This window comes from Pelobates fuscus, chromosome 3 (genome assembly GCF_036172605.1).
Source record: "Pelobates fuscus isolate aPelFus1 chromosome 3, aPelFus1.pri, whole genome shotgun sequence".
In the NCBI taxonomy this organism is placed as follows: domain Eukaryota; kingdom Metazoa; phylum Chordata; class Amphibia; order Anura; family Pelobatidae; genus Pelobates; species Pelobates fuscus.
In genome coordinates this window covers 24,791,242-24,812,935 of record NC_086319.1, presented here as the reverse complement: position 1 = coordinate 24,812,935, position 21,694 = coordinate 24,791,242, and the positions used below count along the sequence as shown (strand labels likewise).

The 21,694-nt window shown below is 37.7% G+C and overlaps 1 protein-coding gene across 1 annotated transcript in view; it reads right to left on the bottom strand.

Moving 5' to 3' along the window:
- GRM8 (glutamate metabotropic receptor 8) overlaps window positions 1-21,694 on the bottom strand; it is an 827,801-nt gene that overhangs the window by 152,298 nt on the left and 653,809 nt on the right. The window contains exon 8 of the mRNA XM_063446806.1: window positions 1,718-1,854. Within this exon, the coding sequence (XP_063302876.1) occupies window positions 1,718-1,854 (137 nt within the window). The remainder of the gene's footprint in view (window positions 1-1,717; window positions 1,855-21,694) is intronic.

The window sequence follows — 21,694 nt, the reverse complement described above, 5'->3', positions numbered from 1 at the left end:
ATACAATATACAATTCTGTTTATAAATTATGTATTTTTGGTTCTGTTTTTAATTTCTGTTTTTTAAGTTTCAGAAATATCTTTTGGAGCAAGAATTTCATATCTATTCATTAATTTTATTCATTTTATTCTTATTGGAGTATTAATATCAATTAATAAATATTTGTATTGGAGTGCCCATATGTATATTCATATTGGTTTTACATTTATAATAGATGTGTATGTTTTTTGGAAAAAATAGTATTGTGATATACATTTACTCGATATGGATGTTAAAAGGTGTCCAATGATTATTGGATACATAACTATTTTACTATTTTTTCATTTTTTGAGCTATTCATTTTTTAGCCAGACGTTCATTTTTAATCCATACAAGTTTCTTTATATTATTAATAGCCGTATATCTTTTCATTATGGGACATCTTACTGTAACTATGTAAAAGGTTTGCTTCTATGTTCCGTTTTTTTCGCCTATGCGTTCCAACATGGAACGCACGGAAGTGTTTTATCGCCAAACCGGAACCGGAAGTGACGCCGGACGGATGTAGTGCGTTCCAAACTGAAACGCACACGACGGAGAATCCACACAGGTGAAGCACATTCCGGCTTTTTGGCGGCATATTTAAACGGCGACCTGAGAACAGAGAAACAGAATCCCTGAGGAAGTCATCTAGACGAAACGCGTCGGATTATACTATTTTGGGGGACTTACTTTGTATGCTGTCACTACCACCTTCGGAGTGGATTACATGCGTTTTTATTTGGACCCTGTTGTAAGTGCATTGAATAATAAATTCTGTCAAGTTTTATTTACATCTGCACTATTATTTGGTCTCTTTTACCTTACAAGGAAAAATAGAAGATTGTGTTTCATATATTCTGAAGTTTTTTTCTGACTGAGGATGATGGGCTTGATTACCACTGCAATCTTGTGAGTTCCACATTATCATCCTGCGTGTCCTCTATGTTTATTCTGTAATACACTATGTGCGATTTATTTTTTTTCATATAGATATCGCCTACTTCGCTATTGAAAGGTTGTATATATTTTTATATCTGCACCTTAGAAGTGTATCTCGGGTTATAATATTTACCAATGAAAACTGCAAGTCTGTAATATGGAGATATTATGAAGGATATATGCCCATCATGCCTAACCACTCTAGCTTTTTAATTGGAAAATTAAATAGAGACCCAATTTCTTTCATTGTGCAAAAAATGGTTATTACAATACACCCTGCATCCTAGATTGAAAGGGTTGCCAGGGTGATAGTGTTATATAAAGAGCATTTTCTGAAAATAAAATGTAGTGATTGAATGGTTTTTGTTCAACAATTGCCACGGGAGGTAGGTTAAACATCCATATGCAGTGAGTTTCCAAATCCACAGATCTATTTATTAACCACAGGTTCAGAGTTACAAAGATCTTAGCAACTCAATTCACCTCTTGGATGAAACAAGAAAATATTCTAGAAAAAAATGGTATATTACTATTTTAAAGATGATGGCGCAATAAAACCTAAAAAATTGAAAGCTATAGCATAAGTGCTTAAATAAATTACTAGATAATACACATTCCTCTATAGATTCAATAAAATATCTCTCTACTTTCAATATTAATTTATGTATAGTAGGACATTATTTCAAAATGGTTGCATCATCGAGAAAGAATATCATTTCTTGTTAAAAAAAAATTTTTGTAAAATAATATTACTTACATTTAGATGTAGCTGGTTAGTCCACTGTCCAATGACCTTGTATTCTGTCGTCTTATTGACTATTTGATATTGATAAATATCATAGCGTCCAGGCGCGTCGCCATTTTCATTGTATGTAACTGGTGTCCCAGCACTTCCTAAAAAAAGAGAAAGAAAAAAACCTCACTGACATACACGTAAACTCTTGGAAAAATCATCTTCTATCTACAGAGATGGCCAAATATTTTACAGCATTGTGCACATAAACAGGCAGTTTGACAGATTTATCAGTGTGAGTTATGTCTGTGCGTAGGCTAGTGACTGTCACTTTCTAATTTCTGCAAAGAGAGTTAAACAGCTAGTGCCATATCTCCACTTTAATCTTTGCAGTGCTGGGTAAAATATAGTTAACAATTCAAGGGACACTCCAGTTAAAACACACAAAAACATTACATAAGTTGAGAGATAGATATATAGAGAGAGCGAGAGATAGAGATAGAAATGGATAGATGGATGGATAGATAGATAGAGATATTAGATAGATGGATAGATAGATAGAGATATTAGATAGATAGATAGATTGACCGATAGATATATAGAGATATTAAATAGATAGAGATATTAGATAGATCGATCGATAGATCGATAGATCGATAGATAGATAGATAGATAGAGATATTAGATAGATAGACCGATACATAGATCGATAGATAGATATATAGAGATATTAGATAGATAGAGATATTAGATAGATAGATAGAGATATTAGATAGATAGATAGATCGATATATAGAGATATTAGATAGATAGATATATTAGATAGATAGATAGATATATAGATGGGTAGATGGATAGATAGATCGATAGATAGATCGATCGATAGATAGATAGAGATATTAGATAGCTGGATAGATAGATTGATAGATAGATATTAGATAGATAGATAGATAGATAGATACGATTAAAGTTGTGATGATTACAATCCTGCGGAAGTTGAATTATTAGCATATGAATGCAACCATGGAGAATTTTAATAAACTCTTAAGCACGATAACTACTATAGCTCACTGGAAAACCCTGCCCCGCTCTCCCCATCATAAATAATCCACAACAATGTAACTTCTTATCTAGGGTTTAATGGGCATCATTCTCTGCCTTGACTACCATCTCCCGAGAGTCAGAAGGTCCTCAGCATGACTTAGTTAATTGGCTGAGAGCGATCTGTTGATGCTGATCAGCATATACAAGCTGAAATAGTCAAGGGAGATAAGAACTCGTTTAGAACCTACAAAAGCAGCACATTGAAATAACACGTGTTTTCCAAATTTTTAATGCACATAATTTATAATGCAATAAAAAAAGGGGTCAAATGGTCCACCATCCCGATAAAAGATTCCAATACAACATCCTCTTGCCTGATCCACTGTTACATTGATTTCAGTGATGCAATCTGCGAGTCACTGCTCTTAGTACGTACATTAAGGAACATAAAGGGGTGATGAATCACAAAGCTTGATTGCTATAAGTAAAATATTAAAATTACAGAATACTTATGTGCACAGTTAAAATGTATGAATGTTTTAGAAATGCTTTCTAATGATGACATTCTTATTGTGATATATAATTTAATGCTCTTGAAGGTTAAGTTGCACATCAATGTGTATTTTAGGTTGGAATATTAAACACACTCAACAAGCACCAATTAATTATAATACATGTCTGTATGATTGCTGCCATCAGCCCATTTTTAATATAGCAAGCAAGTAACAAGCGAATTTTTAAAGGGGAACAGAATACCATTTATATCCAATGTAATGTGCAACTATATTAAAAGGATTTAATATATATTTATGTAATATGCCTGAACAAGAGACACAAGTGGTCTTGACAGTGTGCGGTAAATCCTTTGATTTACTAAGCAGTGTAAATAGCAACACTGTAGCTCAATTCATTTGTGCTCCTGCAGACCTTAGCATGTTATAATAGAATGCAGTTCAGCTCACTGACAGCTCATCAACACTAAAAAAAATAAAAGTGTGAGGTCCCTTGTACCCCAATAATACCAGGTAAGGACCAGAAACGTGACTATACCTAATCCTTTGCCCCATGTGCAGTGGAGTCAAGGGTAACAGTATGGGACCCAGAGATGCCCAACCGCTGGTCTGCTGTAAAACATGCCCCCTCAAAGAAACCTGGAAATGACCAGATTCCCAGTCTCCAAGTCTTTTTTATAATTAAATGGTGCCCAATAGAGCCCAGAAGATTCTCAATCTCCTGGGTCCTAAATGGTTATTTGTGTCTAAAAATATTGTAATTAAATGGTGAGTGGGGATGGGGGTTTATCACATCATACACATTACTGGGCAAGACTTGCGAAAGGTGAGACTTGTCCATCAGAGCACTATGATTGGTTGGCTTCTAAGCCCACTAATAGCTTGCTCTGAATGAGAATTAATTGTGTCTGAAAGCCTTTCCTGCCTAGAATGCTCATTTTGCGCAGAGTCCTTCATAGGCTTACATGGATATTTTTATTACAGCAGTTGTTATTAAAATATTTGTTTTCAGCAGGTCTTTTTTAAGTTTCAATTTTACATCAGGTTATGATGGCTAGGTCTTCAGTCAAGACTTTAGATGATAAGTATTATTTTTGACACAGATTTTTATTTTTTCCACCACCCACTCACAAATAGTGTAAGTATTTATTCTGGGGGAGTGGCTGGGGGTTTGGGGAAGCATGTCAAAACAGGGAACAACTTTAAGGGTCTAGGAGATTGGGAATCTCTTGGAACCTATTGGTCCATATTTATTTATTTTTTTTAAGCAAAAAGGTGGTTAAATCGGTTAGGTTAATTTCACAGGTTATAAGTTTCTTATGAAGTACTTGTGATCCAGAAAGATAATTTAACTAATTATTATTGCTGCACAATATGTCAGTTAGTAGCAATTTTGCAGTAATTTTGGCAGCAAGGACTTTTTGACTCTAATAAATGTAAACCCTAAATTTACTAAATCTGCTAAGTTATCAAATAAATGTTTTCCACATTCCCTAAATCATATTTGTCTCCAATAAACACGTAAATCATGCATCATATACTCCTTAAGAAGTATCTTATAAAACGATTGTACATTTTCTGTACTAAACCTACAGAAAATAGAGTTTTCTAAGTCACTCCGAGAAGGACAAACAAAAATAAAATAAATCAAATAAAATAGGGATTTTTTTTTTATAGTATTTATTATTAACTATGCCATTAAAAGAAAAGTAATTTTATGCTTCTCTAGCTCACATCAAGAGTACGGTCATTGTATTCACACTTAATATCGATGTTTTTAAAAAAAATAAAAGGTGTTTCCCTTTTTTTAGTACAAAATGACTTTGAAATGCTTTGTATGTACATGAGACAGAAACTATTTTCATTCGAAATTGCTCTTTTTTTCAAGATTCATTTTGATATCTGTATTAAAAGATCTAAAGCATATCATCGGCAAACTTCTTTTAAAAAAATAAATATAATTATAATTTTTTTATATTTCCTTTTATGTACAGTATGTATCAAATATCAAAAATACATCTGTAGCTTTGCATAAATAGAACTTTGGAAAAAAATAGAATATTCAAATCAATTCATGCTTTGGAAGTGTCCAAATGTAGTGAATACATTGTATAAAAATGTCAGTAATTGTCTACGGAACTTATTGATAAGACGGCTGTTCACAAGAATAGGCTCAGGTGTAGACCTGAAATGAATATTGGTGCAAGTTATTAGTGATGGCGCGAACATAAAATTTTCGGTTCGCGAACGGCGGACGCGAACGTCCGCAAATGTTCGCGAACCGGCGAACCGTGCGAACCGCCATAGCCTTCAATAGGCAGGCGAATTTTAAAACCCACAATAGTGGTTGAAGGGGGGGGGGGAGACCTACTCTCCTCCCCCCCCCGGCCCCCACCCCTGGGTTCGGCTGGGGGCCATAATGATAATGAGGGGGGGGAGCTACTGTCCTCCGCCCCCCGGCCCCCACCCCTGTGCGGCGAGTGGGGGCCATAATGATAATAAGGGGGGGCTACTGTCCCCCCCCGGCCCCCACCCCTGGGCGGCGGGTGGGGGCCATAAAGATAATGAGGGGGGACCTACTGTCCTCCCCCTCTCCGGCCCCCACCCCTGTGCGGCGGGTGGGGGCCCTAAAATTAACAATATGGGGGGGACCTATTGTCCCCCCCAGCCCCCACCCCTGAGCGGTGGGTGGGGGCCCTAAAATTAACAATAAGGGGGGGACCTATTTTCCCCTCCGGCCCCCACCCCTGAGCGGTGGGTGGGGGCCCTAAAATTAACAATAGGGGGGGACCTATTGTCCCCCCCAGCCCCCACCCCTGAGCGGTGGGTGGGGGCCCTAAAATTAACAATAAGGGGGGGACCTATTGTCCCCCCCGGCCCCCACCCCTGAGCGGTGGGTGGGGGCCCTAAAATTAACAATAGGGGGGACCTATTGTCCCCCCCCGGCCCCCACCCCTGAGCGGTGGGTGGGGGCCCTAAAATTAACAATAAGGGGAGACCTATTGTCCCCCCCCGGCCCCCACCCCTGAGCGGTGGGTGGGGGCCCTAAAATTAACAATAAGGGGGGGGACCTATTGTCCCCCCCCGGCCCCCACCCCTGAGCGGTGGGTGGGGGCCCTAAAATTAACAATAAGGGGGGGACCTATTGTCCTCCCCGGCCCCCACCCCTGAGCGGTGGGTGGGGGCCCTAAAATTAACAATAGGGGGGACCTATTGTCCCCCCCCGGCCCCCACCCCTGAGCGGTGGGTGGGGGCCCTAAAATTAACAATAAGGGGAGACCTATTGTCCCCCCCCGGCCCCCACCCCTGAGCGGTGGGTGGGGGCCCTAAAATTAATAATAAGGGGGGGACCTATTGTCCCCCCCCGCCCCCACCCCTGAGCGGTGGGTGGGGGCCCTAAAATTAATAATAAGGGGGGGACCTATTGTCCCCCCCCGGCCCCCACCCCTGAGCGGTGGGTGGGGGCCCTAAAATTAACAATAAGGGGGGGACCTATTGTCCCCCCCCGGCCCCCACCCCTGAGCGGTGGGTGGGGGCCCTAAAATTAACAATAAGGGGGGGACCTATTGTCCCCCCACGCCCCCACCCCTGAGCGGTGGGTGGGGGCCCTAAAATTAACAATAAGGGGAGACCTATTGTCCCCCCCCGGCCCCCACCCCTGAGCGGTGGGTGGGGGCCCTAAAATTAACAATAAGGGGGGGGACCTATTGTCCCCCCCCGGCCCCCACCCCTGAGCGGTGGGTGGGGGCCCTAAAATTAACCTATTGTGGGGGCCCTAAATACAAAGGGATGGGGGGGTGCCCTTGTTAACCCTCCCCCCCCCAAAAAAAAAGATCTACCTACCTACCCCCCTCACCCTAAAAATAATGAGGGGGGGGACCTTTAACTAAAACCCTGTAAAAAAAAAATAGATAAAAACAACTTACCATTTGATGTTTTCTTTCTTCTACAATCTTCTTTTTTCAGCCCCAAAAAAGGCCAAAAAAAAACCCATAATAACTGACGCAATTAAAAAAAAACGATCGCACAAAAAAATAATCCATCTTCACCCATGGAGGGCTCCGCGCAGACTGAGCTCTGCAGGGCGGGGGAAGGCTTATAAAGCCTTGCCACGCCCTGCAATTAGGCTAAGAACACTCTGATTGGCTGGTTTAAGCCAATCAGAGTGCTCTTTGTCATTTTACACAGTGTGGGAAAATTCCAAAGAACTTTCCCACGCGTGTAAAATGACACAGAGCACTGTTATTGGATGGCTTGAAATCCATCCAATCACAGTGCTCTGTGTCATTTTACACAGCGTGGGAAAATTGATCTTTCCCACGCTGTGTAAAATGACACAGAGCACTGTGATTGGATGGCTTGAAATCCATCCAATCACAGTGCTCTGTGTCATTTTACACGTGTGGGAAAGTTCTTTGGAGTTTTCTTTGTTTTTATCTATTTTTTTTTTACAGGGTTTTAGTTAAAGGTCCCCCCCTCACTATTTTTAGGGTGAGGGGGGTAGGTAGGTAGATAATTTTTTTTGGGGGGGGGAAGGGTTAACAAGGGCACCCCCCCTTGAATTTAGGGCCCCCACCCACCGCTCAGGGGTGGGGGCTGGGGGGGGACAATAGGTCCCCCCCTTATTGTTAATTTTAGGGTCCCCACCCACCGCTCAGGGGTGGGGGCCGGGGGGGGACAATAGGTCCCCCCCTTATTGTTAATTTTAGGGCCCCCACCCACCGCTCAGGGGTGGGGGCCGGGGGGGGGACAATAGGTCCCCCCCTTATTGTTAATTTTAGGGCCCCCACCCACCGCTCAGGGGTGGGGGCCGGGGGGGGACAATAGGTCCCCCCCTTATTGTTAATTTTAGGGCCCCCACCCACCGCTCAGGGGTGGGGGCCGGGGGGGGACAATAGGTCCCCCCCTTATTATTAATTTTAGGGCCCCCACCCACCGCTCAGGGGTGGGGGCGGGGGGGGACAATAGGTCCCCCCCTTATTATTAATTTTAGGGCCCCCACCCACCGCTCAGGGGTGGGGGCCAGGGGGGGACAATAGGTCCCCCTCTTATTGTGATTTTTAGGACCCCCCCCCCTTTTTTTTTTAACAGTGAGCAGCCACAGGCTGCTCACTGTTTAATAGACATGCCCCTACTCTCGGTATTGCGAGTAGGGGCACAATTTACTAATACTAGGTAATTTTTACTTAGTATTAGTAAATTAATAGGGGGCGGACCGAACATCGCATCACTACAAGTTATCATCACACAGATAAACAATACAGCTTGTAGGTGCAGTTCCATCTTGCCAGGATTAGTTTAATATTTTCTACTATTTAGTCATCTAGTCTGAAAAAAAGAGACAGGGACACTTGAATGATATCATTTAATATTCTGTTCTTGAAAAGAAAAACCATCCAGGCTTTTGTATAATGTAACATGCAAACTAAGTCCAAAATCCAAAGTCCAAAATCCAAAGTCCAAAAAAAACTAAGTCCAAAATCAAAAACTATATGATTGGATCATACAAGTCCTATTCTAAAACCAGTATTTAGATAAACTAAACCAGAAGTTCTCAAACCAGTCCTTATGTTCCACCAACAGTCCAGGATTTATGTATTTCCCTGTTTTTTTTTTTCAATGGAGATACTAACAAAACCTGGACTGTTGGTGGGTCTTGAGGACTGGTTTGAGAAACGCTGAACTAAACTGTGTTTGTTGGTATTATACAATAAAGTATACAAAAAAGAAGTATGTAATAAAGCTGCAGGCTAATAATCCACGCATTGTTTTTCAGTAGTTTGTTTATATGTTGTACATTTTTTATTAGCTTTTGCATGTTCTGTGATTTTTGCTATCATTTTGAAATCAGACGATATGTTTTCAAAAAACATTATTCAATGTCACCAGTAAGTCTAGAAATCAGATTTTAGAACTTTTCAGATTTTATAACTATATACAAAATTCATTATTTTGTCTCAGTCACGCGGACTGAATATTACATGACTGTTTAATATGTAAGCAGTTTCTGTTCCCTGATATCAACATATAACTAGCATTTAAACATTCACAAAACAAGTGCACAGTTTGAAAGTCTGGTACAATCCAACCATAGCAAGCTATGTGCTTACTTGTAGACTGTAATGCATATTTGATTGTGTCCTTCTCGTGTTTGGGAATATTGAGACATAGTCTTATAAAGTTTTCATTCTCAGTATGCATAGATCATAAATATACAATTTTACTTGCACATCCAGTACTTGTAGCCATCCTGCCTGAATACACAATAATAAATGGTAAACTTAGTATAATAAAGATGTAGACATAATTCACCTCTTCGGGTTGCCTTAAAAGGGAGTGGTCTGGGTGCTGTGTCCCTTTTGCACTTAGTGCTTAATGCAATGTTTACATTGCAGCTCTAAGTCTGCCCTCTGTGGCTGTCTAATATAATCTAAACTGACTTTTGGTCCATTATCTGATGCTGGATGTCCTCATGGACCTCCAGCGTCAAAGTTTTCCCATAGGAAAGCATTAAATAATGCTTTCCTATGGGGAGGTCTAATGCGGCCGTGGCTATTGCCGCGCATGCGCATTAGGTCTCCGCTGCCGGTGGGGGAGGACCATAGGCGGAGCCTGACCCAGTGCCGAGGGACATCAACTGGATTCAGGTAAGTGGCTGAAGGGGTTTTAATCCCTTCAGCACCATGGGAGTGGGGCCCCGAGGGACGGGGGCACTACAGGAGCCTATAATGCCAGGAAAACGGGTTTGTTTTCCTGGCACTATAGGATCCCTTTAAGTATTTCTGGTAAGCAGCTTCCATTGACATGAATTGTTGCTTGAAACGTGGACTGTAAGTCTGGCTGAATAGCTACAGCAGAGCTGTCGAACTCCAGGACCTGAGAGGTTGATTTACTCTGGGATTTCTTTGAATTTAATAGATGGACAGAGGATTCTGGGAGTTGTAATTCAACATCTAGAGCTGGAGTTTAACAACCCTAAGTTACAATATGTGCATTAGCAGCTACATCTACCTAGAAATGTTGTAGAATACAATGTGCTTCTTAGCGCATTGTTTAATGATCACACTTCCATCAATGAGTATTGTATTGGAATCCTGATGTCACAGCTGAGATTCAATAATGTTCAAAGATATCCATATTACATCTGGTGGATAGTGTGAAGGTCTATTTTCACAATTTCTGCAAGTTTGGCAGAGCTGTCCAGTCAATCTACAGTTAACATTCTAGTGTGAGTACATAAGAGTCTGTGAATACATATATACAATCCAATGTCTTTATTTTAAAATATACAATATTAAACTATTCATGTTTATCAAAAAGAAGATTCCAGTACGTAATCAGATTTCAATAGAATCACTGTTCTAGTTTCACCCATCTTAAAGAACTAGGAGAAGATAGTTGATAGGAATTAGTGAGCATCACTTGTACTACGTAAATAACCTTAGATACTAGAGGTGTACTGAACTCCTAGGTTGGGTCAGAAGGCCTTGAATACAGGTAAACATCAGAATTACACCAGTTACTGTAAGGTGTCTTTTTGCTCTCTTTTTTTATTTAATTTTTTTGCTCTTTTTCAGAGTGATGCAATGTTCTCTAAATCCTCCTCCAGCACAAAGTCCTATGTTTGTACTGTATTGTTTTGTCATGTTGTCTGTTTTTTTTGCAAGTTACTACTTGTATCCGTATAATTAGTAGTTTGGTATTGAAGGGAAAGGGTAATGGACATAGAATGGGATAAATGAAGGAAGGGGTGGAGGGAATAATCAACATTTAGTGACTGTCCCATAGCCATCATTTAGCATTTTTTCCATCAATCACCATTGGTTGTTTGTTTGTTTTCTTAGTACAATGGACGGAATTCATATTTAGCATTGCATGGTCTGGTTGGTCCATAATCCGGATACATTTCGACTTGGAATTCGTGAATTTGGCTAAATTTGGCTGATTGGGGATTTGGCTGAATAGCAGTTTGATACAAAATAAATCTCCAAGTCTAATAAATATGACAATGCTCACTTTGATCAGCTTGGGTCAGCTTAATCTTGCTCACTTTGATCAGCTTAATCTTGCTCGCAACAAAACTGCAGGATGTAACATGCCATCTTAAAGGGCTTTAAAGCCCATGACACATCCAAAAGACCACGAGGTGTTAAAGGCTTAGATAATTTTAACGGTCTTATTTTAGGGCTAAGAGACTTATAATTTAAATCATTGGTTCCCAAGCCAGTCCTCACACCACCTTTACCAGCCCAGAATTTAGGGATTACCCAGTTGTGTCTAAGGTGGTTTTTTTTTTTTTTTTTTTCGAAATTTAGATTTAAGTCACACATATAGTATTTGACTATTTTTTCTTACACAATAATACTCATTCAACAAAAACAACAAAAGAATATTATCAGCAGTAGGTCGTGGAAAACATCACAATGGCAGCACTCCAAGAAATATATATATATTTCCGAATATTGAAAAACTCATGATAAATTAAACAGTTCCCCTAGAAATACTTGTAATTACTACTAATTACTAGTTCACCCATTCTGCACAATTCAATGACTTAAATAGTTGCATAACTACTTTGCCCCTTGAGGAGCAAGTTATGGAAACAGATTATAACACAATACCATCTAAAATACATCAGCCTTTAATTATTTTATGGAATGTAAATGTTTTGGGATTTTGCCAACTTGAACATACTAATTGATAAGAAAGAAAACATACACATTCGTTGCTGAAATTTCAGATGATCATAAGCAGACCCTTGTGTTTTTGCAACATATGAAACCATATATCTTTCTCTGATTAGCATAGTTTCATTTCTTTGTGTTTGTTTTTACATTATGTTTTATATTTCCATGTTTGATGCCAAGCAATGCTTTCCTATTTAATGTAATTATTACAGATTAAAGGTAGAATCACTTGGGTGTAATACTATTCAACTCAACAGGGACTAATGGTCCCGTCACAAACCTCTGAGTTTGAGTTTAGTTAAAACTCTGATAAACTTTGCCCCTCGAAAAGATTTTTTAATTATTCAGTGAGAGATTCTAATTTTTGCTGCAGTTTATTTAGAGTTGTAACTCCAATCAAATCATATCCCTTACAAAGGTCCATTTAAGCTATATTAGAAGTAACTTGGACGATAGTGGCCTTTAGTATTGAAGTCCACTAAGCAGCCCAGATTTGTGTCATAGTGGAGAATGTCTGGAAGAACAATAGATGGACTATTTTCCCAACATTTAAAATCTGTTGAGCTTGCATATATAACAATATAATCATTATGTGTGCACATAGCCACTGTGCCTGCATCTTATATACTAATACTGATTTTTACCTGCCTGGATATAATCAGGATTCATAACAGATTCTAAATCCCTTTCATAATTTACCAGAACTTGGTATGATGGCATCTAGTAACTGTGTAGTAACTTATAGTAAAAACATAATCTTTTATTAAAAATGGCAGAACATTTTTGGAATACCACTGTTTACTATATGGTTATATATAGCAAGTGTTGCTTCTAAGTGTGTGGTTGGAGATATTCTGGAGAGTTTTACAGAAGCTTCACTGTCTAAGAGTTGTGCTAAGAGTTTTTCTTTTCTACTCTTACAGGTAAGATTCATCTGTAGGAAAAGGTTACTGATTGCACAAGGTTTGATTTCCTGTTGGTAATCATAAGCATTTGATTTGATTAGTTAGCTACTTGCTATTGATTGCTGTTTAAATTAGCTATTGTTTGCAAATAAGCAGAGGCCTACCCAAGTGTTAAACATTCCTAGTGGGTGGTGATTTTAGGAGTTATGTAAGGGTTGTTGTCATTAGCTCGGCTAATATAGCTTGGTTGCTTCATCTAAGTGTTGCTTCTAAGTGTGTGGTTGGAGATATTCTGGAGAGTGTTGCTTCTAAGTGTGTGGTTGGAGATTTTCTGGAGAGTGCTGCTTCTAAGTGTGTGGTGGGAGATATTCTGGAGATAACCTGGAGGTAATCTGAGGTATTTAGGAGGATAAATAAAAAGTTAAGATTCATTTAAATTAAATTATTTACCTCATTGGAATGGCAGACTTAGTTCAGTGTAATAGTTGCTATGCATTTGTTTCACGTTGTACTTTTTGGAGGTTTGGTTGTTGTCTAATCTGTAGACAGTTCTCTATCTTGCGGCAGGAGATTGTATTTTTGAAGTCTGAGATTTGTATATTATCTGGTACACAAACTCAGACTGGAACTGCTGCAAAGCCACTGCCGCAGAGACATACTAGGAATGGCAGATGGATTACTGTGGGATCTGGTAGACTTAGAGTTGTGGATAAAAGGCATATTGAACAGTCTGTTGCTCTACATAATTCATTTTCTGCATTTTCAGAGTTTAATGGTGTAATGGAGACAGGTACTGAGGCTAGTGGTGTTGTGGAGAGAGGCAGTGAGGCTAGTGGTGTTGTGGAGAGAGGCACTGAGGCTAGTGGTGTTGTGGAGAGAGGCACTGAGGCTAGTGGTGTTATAGAGACAGGCTTGGAGACTATGGTGAGGCCTAATAGAAAGCAGTTGTTGTTGGGGGATTCTATCATAAGAGGTGTGGAGATGGACAATGGTGGTCTTGTAAGGTGTCTTCCCGGAGCTACTGCTCACAGAGAAAGGAGACGTATCTGTAATATTGTTAAGCAAGCAAAGAAGGAAGGGGAATTGGATGTACTTGTCCATCTAGGGACAAATGACTTGGCTTGCAATGAGGTTTCAGAGGTTAAGGAAGTTTTTAGTGTTTTTGCAAATGATATACGGCAGGTTGCTTCCACACTGTCATTCTCTGAAGTTCTGCCTGTGCATAACACTCAGAATGACAGGCGGATGCGTATTAGGGACTTTAACTTGTGGCTTGGTGAATGGTGTCGGGAGCAAGGATTTGGCTTTATTTCTCATGGTAGCTCTGTTTGGAATGGAAATAAACTGTACAAAAAAGATGGTTTGCAACTTTCTCAAAAGGGAACAAATGTTCTCAGTGAGCAGTACAGAGGTTTTGCTAGGATGTATTTAAACTAGGAGGGGGGGCAAAAGAGTGATAAAACATCAATCCAATTGTCCCCCAAAACAAGGACAGAAGGTGCCTGGAGCGAGTGTGTTAAAAAATGATAAGCTTAGAGTCATGTCTACAAATGCTCGCAGTTTAGGGAATAAGATCCATGAACTTGTAGCAATAATGGCAACTGATAGTGTAGATTTAGTCGCTGTTACTGAGACATGGTATAATGAGAAAAATGACTGGGACATAGCAATACCAGGGTACTCTTTATATAGAAAAGACAGGGAAGGCAAGAAAGGGGGAGGGGTGGCCCTGTATGTGAAGGATAGCATAAAATCTAGCCTAATAAAAGTTAGTGAGGCGAACATAGAGTCCGTTTGGGTTACGTTTGGTAATCACACAGTAACTCGTGTAGGTGTGATTTATAGGTCCCCAGGACAAATTGAAGAGTTACATAACCTACTAGTTGGAGAAATAGCTGAAATGACAATGAAGGGGGAAGTTATCATCATGGGTGACTTTAATCTTGCTGATGTGAATTGGAAAACAAAAATACCTGCTTGTGCCAGGAGCACACATATTCTAAACTCCCTACTTGGATTGTCTCTAAAACAAGTCGTTGAGGAGCCAACTCGTAAAGAGGCCATACTAGATTTAGTGTTAACAAATGGAGATTTGGTATCAGATATTACTGTAGGTGAAAGTTTAGGATCCAGTGATCATCAGTCAGTGTGGTTTAATATAAGAACAGTGACTGAGTCACACCACACAAAAACAGAAGTTTTAGACTTTAGAAAAACAGACTTTTCTAAAATTAGAATATGTGTAAAGGAGTCATTATCAGACTGGAGCAATTTAAATGGAGTCCAAGAGAAATGGGATTATATAAAAGTTGCACTACTAAAGGCAACAGAAAATTGCATTAGGCTTGTCAGTAAAAGCAAAAAATTCAAGAAACCACTGTGGTACTCGACAGATGAGGCCAAAATAGTAAAAAACAAAAAGTTAGCATTTAGTAATTATAAAAAAAAAAACAGCGTGACGAAGACTGAATGATCTATAAGATTAGGCAGAAAGAGGCTAAGCAAGTTATAAGAGCTTCCAAATCACACACAGAAGAGAAAATAGCACAGTCAGTAAAAAAGGGGGACACAATTTTTTTTAGGTACATAAATGAGAAAAGAAAAGTAAAACAAGGATTAGCTAGATTAAAAATAAAAGAAGGAAGGTATGTAGATAAGGATAAAGGTCTAGCTGACTGTCACAATGAATATTTTTGTTCGGTATTTACAGATGAAAATGAAGGAAAGGGACCTCAGTTAAGAAAAAGGATAAATTAGTAATTTATTACATGTGAGTTTACAGAGGAAGAGGTTCTATTTCAACTGTCAAAAGTAAAGACAAATAAGCCAATGGGACCTGATGGAATACACCCAAAGCTACTAAAAAAGCTTAGTGGTGTACTAGCAAAACCATTAACAGATTTATTTAACCAATCATTGTGAACAGGAGCAGTCCCAGAAGATTGGAAGTTAGCGAATGTTGTGCCCATTCACAAGAAAGGTAATAGGGAGGAGTCGGGCAACTATAGGCCAGTAAGCCTTACTTCAGTAGTGGGGAAAGTGATGGAAACCATGTTAAAGGATAGGATTGTTGAACATCTAAAAACACATGGATTTCAAGATCAGAGACAACATGGGTTTACTTCAGGGAGATCATGCCAAACTAATCTTATTGATTTTTTTGATTGGGTGACTAAAATTATAGATTTTGCTTTATAGACATTGCTTACCTAGATTTCAGTAAGACTTTTGACACTGTTGTACATAGAAGGCTTATCAATAAACTGCAATCTTTGAGTTTGGATTCCAATATTGTTGAATGGGTAAGGCAGTGGCTTAGTGACAGGCAACAGAGGGTTGTAGTCAATGGAGTATATTCGAAGCTTGGGCTTGTCACCAGTGGGGTACCTCAGGGATCACGACTTGGACCCATTCTCTTTAATATTTTTATTAGGGATATTGCAGAAGGTCTTGATGGTAAGGTATGTCTTTTTGCTGATGATACTAAGATATGTAACAGGGTTGATGTTCCAGGAGGGATAAGCCAAATAGCAAATGATTTAGGTAAACTAGAAAAATGGTCAGAGTTGTGGCAACTGTCATTTAATGTGGATAAGTGCAAGATAATGCATCTTGGACGTAAAAACCCAAGGGAAGGGTACAGAATATTTGATAGAGTCCTAACCTCAACATCTGAGGAAAGGGATTTAGGGGTGATTATTTATGATGACTTAAAGGTAGGCAGACAATAATGTAATAGAGCAGCAGGAAATGCTAGCAGGATGCTTGGTTTTATAGGGAGAGGTATTAGCAGTAGAAAGAGGGAAGTGCTCATGCCATTGTACAGAACACAGGTGAGACCTCACTTGGAGTACTGTACACAGTACTGGAGACCGTATCTTCAGAAGGATATTGATACCTTATAGAGAGTTCAGAGAAGGGCTACTAAACTGGTTCATGTATTGCAGGATAAAACTTACCAGGAAAGGTTAAAGGATCTTAACATGTATAGCTTGGAGGAAAGACGACACAGGGGGGATATGATAGAAACATTTAAATACATAAAGGGAATCAACACAGTAAAGGAGGAGACTATATTTAAAAGAAGAAAAACTACAACAACAAGAGGACATAGTCTTAAATTAGAGGGACAAAGGTTTAAAAATAATATCAGGAAGTATTACTTTACTGAGAGGGTAGTGGATGCATGGAATAGCCTGCCAGCTGAAGTAGTAGAGGTTAACACAGTAAAGGAGTTTAAGCATGCGTGGGATAGGCATAAGGCTATCCGAACTATAAGATGAAAGTATTTAGAAAATTGGGCAAACTAGATGGGCCGAATGGTTCTTATCTGCCGTCACATTCTATGTTTCTATGTTTCTATGTTTCTATGGTTATCTTAAAAAAAATGAAGTTCAAAACAGTAGAACTAATAGATTTTCTATATGGAAGAAGCGTTGCGCATGAAGAAAATATTATGAAATTTTAATGTTAGCCCATAGTTCATTTCAAATGTTAATATGCCAAATGTAATTTTATAAGAAAGTCTTGTTCAATCTTTCTGGCAAATTACATTCATACTGTATTGTGGATTAAGTGAGATGAATTACTTGAAAATAAACACAGCACTAGGTGATGAGGAGTATCAATCAAATTGTTGCTTCAAAACATAATAGTTGAGAAACTATTTTCATAGGATTCTGTTTGTTCCGCTCTAACCTGGATTTACTGTTTGTGGTGATATTGTAACATAATTGATCCATCAATTAATATTCTTGAACACAAAATTCAATAGAATAAAAACCGCTGTTTAAAATGACTGAAGACCTCGGCAAACTGCCTGGGTTGCAGGGTCACTTTTATTCTTTAAAATTGTCTATCAGAAATTCCATAATAACTAGACTCCAGTGATATATGAAGATTGGTGACGACAAGCATTTATTCAGTCCTCAAATCAACACAAAAATAGTAATACCTTGAAAAATATCCAACACTTCTAAAGTCAATTATGTGCTGCCACTTGAAATGACTACAGAACTACAGAACTGGATTTAGGTTGGGGATTGCCAGAAATAAAGGGTTGTTAAGGAGATGGAATGAGAATGTATGCTTTTGTAAAAACCCAATTAAAAAAGCGAAATTAAAAAAGAGACAAAGCTTCATTCCTTTCATTAAAATGTAACAAAACAAATATATATACCCAGAAATATTGGATCATTTCTTAACATGAATCTTCAAACTACATCGGCATATTTATAGTTCAATCACTGACAAAGAACAGAAGATTTTGTATTTGCATCACTAAGCAAAGCTAAGTTACATATCAAAGGAAAAATACTGTCAATGGAAAGATATTGAGATATCCTACATGTGTAAGGAAGGTATCCGGAATCACATCATAAGGAACGTAGTGAAGATATAAAACAAATAAATATGTGATCTCAATTAATTTTAAACAAACCAATATTAGCATTATTTTGTTTTTTTTAACTCCTTCATGTACAAATAATTTTTATTTTGAAAATAGTGTAACATTTATTTGAAATATTTAAGCATAGGTTGTGCGTATGTCTAGGATAAAATAGTATGTTTATGTTCAAATTGCTGTTCTGGATACCCCAAAACAAACAGTTATGTATATTTACACAATCAAATGTTTCATTTACTCAGTCATCCTTATTGCAATAGTGCAAATATATACCATTTTAGCATGTATGCAATATACTTAGTATATTCAAGAAGAGAGGAAAGGCACCATATAGAGTCCCTCTGCATTATGCAGAAGCACTTACAACTGGAACAGAAATTTGTTTGATCAAAAATGTTGGGTGTAAAGATACATTTAAATGTATATTCATTTGCAGTACAAAACCTCAAAAAGTATACTACACAGGTTTCGGTGGGAAGCACCAAATAAATACAATTAAAATTATTTATAGACCACATTAATCAATACATCAAAACAGGTTTCTGTTTAAGTTGATATAATTAAAGAACATCAAGCAAAACCTTTCATAGAGCACTCTGCTGTTGATGACACCAATGGTACAGTAAATAATGTAATTGGTCTTAAGTCTGAGAACCCCCCAAGACTTGCTGGTGAGGATGGAATATGTCATGAGCTTGGAACAAAACTTCTCATTGGCTAGAGCAGTGGTTGCCATCCGTGTTTTAAGGCATACCAACAATCCAGGAATTATGTAAATCCTGACAAAACAGAAAATACTGATATACTTCAATGGGTTGAGGACCACTTGACTTGAGTATTTTTTTTAACTAGCAGTATTTAAATACTGTCCTAAAAGATGAGGTATTTCTGTTGTTTTGTATAGTTAATTGATATTAATCACCCCCAGTTTATGAGCTGTATGTAGCCCTATACATGAAAACAATTCTAATAAAGAAAAAAACGTCCAGTTGCCCAATCACTTGGACAGCAGTGCTGGGTATTTAAAAATAAACACAATACCGTAATATTTCATTTTCCACTAATATGAATAATATAACATGCAAAATATGTTGGTTTAAAAAACAACATTTCAATATATTTTGCTTCATCATAAAATCTGAGACAAATATTTAGATTAAAATATATACTTCTTAAATGTCTCCTACAAAGTAATATCTGGAAATAGGTTTGAGTGGGTCAATAAATATCTATCTACCTCTCCATACCACAATGCATTGTTCATACATCAACAGTTGCGTGCATGTTTGCCTTTAGTCATATCTGCAGTTTTGCTACAGTTCATCTTGATGACATTTAGTTTTACAATTGTTTTTACTGAAAAGTATGTCGATTTGGTAGTCATTCAAAAGTTGACAATATGTGTTTGATATACTGCATCCCTTTTTTGTATTCTTTGAAATATCATTCTAGAACACAAACATGCTTCACATAGCCACTGAATAGTAAAATATAACACATAAAATAAATATATATATAAAATACATAAACTATTTATAATATAATATTGCTTTTAGGAATGATCATTAAAGAGAAGTAGGTAAATTTCATTAAAATAGTGCAAAAAAAATCTTAGATGTCTGTAACTCAGTTGCTTAAATACCAGAATCAATTAAATTAACATTAGAAACAAAATCACGGGTCCCGTTACAGATGATTATCATTAATTTCCATAATTAGATATGAAAATTTGCTATCAACTATGGCCAATTTACTTCTCAATTTAGTTAGTATAATTTAGATTTGGAAGATAGTCGAACACTCTAAAAGATATACTCCATAGTACTTATGTTTCAAAGAACGTAAAGAGGTTTACTAGATTGCAGTTTCACTTTTAATTTACATCACTTTCAAGAAATGCATCACAGTCAAATTAAATATAGATCCTTGATATTGATTTACCCCTTCACTACCAAACAGTTTGAAAAAAAAAAACCTCTAGAATCCAGAAAGTGTTTTGGGAGTCCTGGGAAGTAATGTTTAAATGTATTTTTCATTTCAGGATTTATAGATATAGGACATTATTAAGTGCAAACAAAAACAAACATTTTGGGAGTCCTGGGACAGAAACACTTAAAATAAATAAATGACCAAATAATTAAGTTACAGACAAGGAAACTGTGTTGTAAATAAATACAATACATATTTATTGTATAATTATAATATATGTTCCAACTTTCATTTGGAGTTTTGGCAAGGACATGGTTATTGGTAGATTAAAAGATCTTGTTTCCCAAAGTAAGTTAATGCCCTTTGTCCAACCACAAGAAAGTTTGAATCTCCTCGATAGAGAGATTTTTAATTATCTAAGAGTAAAGTGTTATCTCAGTAAACATAAATGTATGGGAAAATCAGTAATAATAGATAGCTTGGGAACACTATAAGAGAAAAAATATCATAGGAAAATCGTTGCCCGTTGTAGAAATTGAATTGAATGTCTGGATGGTCTAGTTCCCATTAAAGGTTTAAGGAAACGGGAACATGGTCAACATGTTGTAATAAAGAGAGATGACTGGCTATCCTCATTAAACCATGTTAATAAATTAATTAACTGTTTGAACATAACAGAAACACACAAGTTCATGAATAGATAGTATAGAGTACCTCTGTTACTATCTTAAATCTACCCGAACTGCTTGAATTTGTGTTGGAGGTGTGGATTTGGGAGATATGATTTTGTTCATGTTTTGGTGGTCTTACCCCCCTCCTCCCTTGCAATTATTTTGGAAAAAGATTGCAAGAAAGATATTACAATACTGCAAAATCAACATCACTTTTAGTCCTTAAGTCTTTCTTTTGCATATAGGGTTGAATAAAATTATGAAATACAATCTGGATTTTGTGTTACACATATGGCAGCGAACGTTATGATAGCAATAACACTGCATTGGCTGTGAATCGAATGTCAATTAATATACCAAATACAGCTGGAAAAGGGAATAAATTGGCAACACATGTACAATAATAGAAATCATAGAGAGCTCTTGTATCATATTTAAGTAAGTTTAACGCCTGAGCAATTTTATGGATTCATGATTGTACAAAATAACATGGGAGGATGCTTTGATAATAGTTGGGCTATTAGAGAGATTTGTATCTCACTGTGGCAACCCCCCCTTTCGGCAGGAGAGGGGGTTTATGTGTTTTTTTCCTCAGTTTGTGTATGTCATTTTTTTTGTAAGTTCAATATACGTATATATCTTTACTATTATATAATAATATTTTAAGCTAATTGATATTCAGATAATTGTTTTAATGTTTCATCTTAACGGATGTGTTTCCTGAGACAGATGTTGAAAATGTCAGTACGTGTCAGTATTTAAACATTTTGCTCTTATTTCTAAATAGTTAGATTTTACTATCATTAACCCCTTCAAATGTTTTGCTTTTGGGAGGGAGTGGGGTGA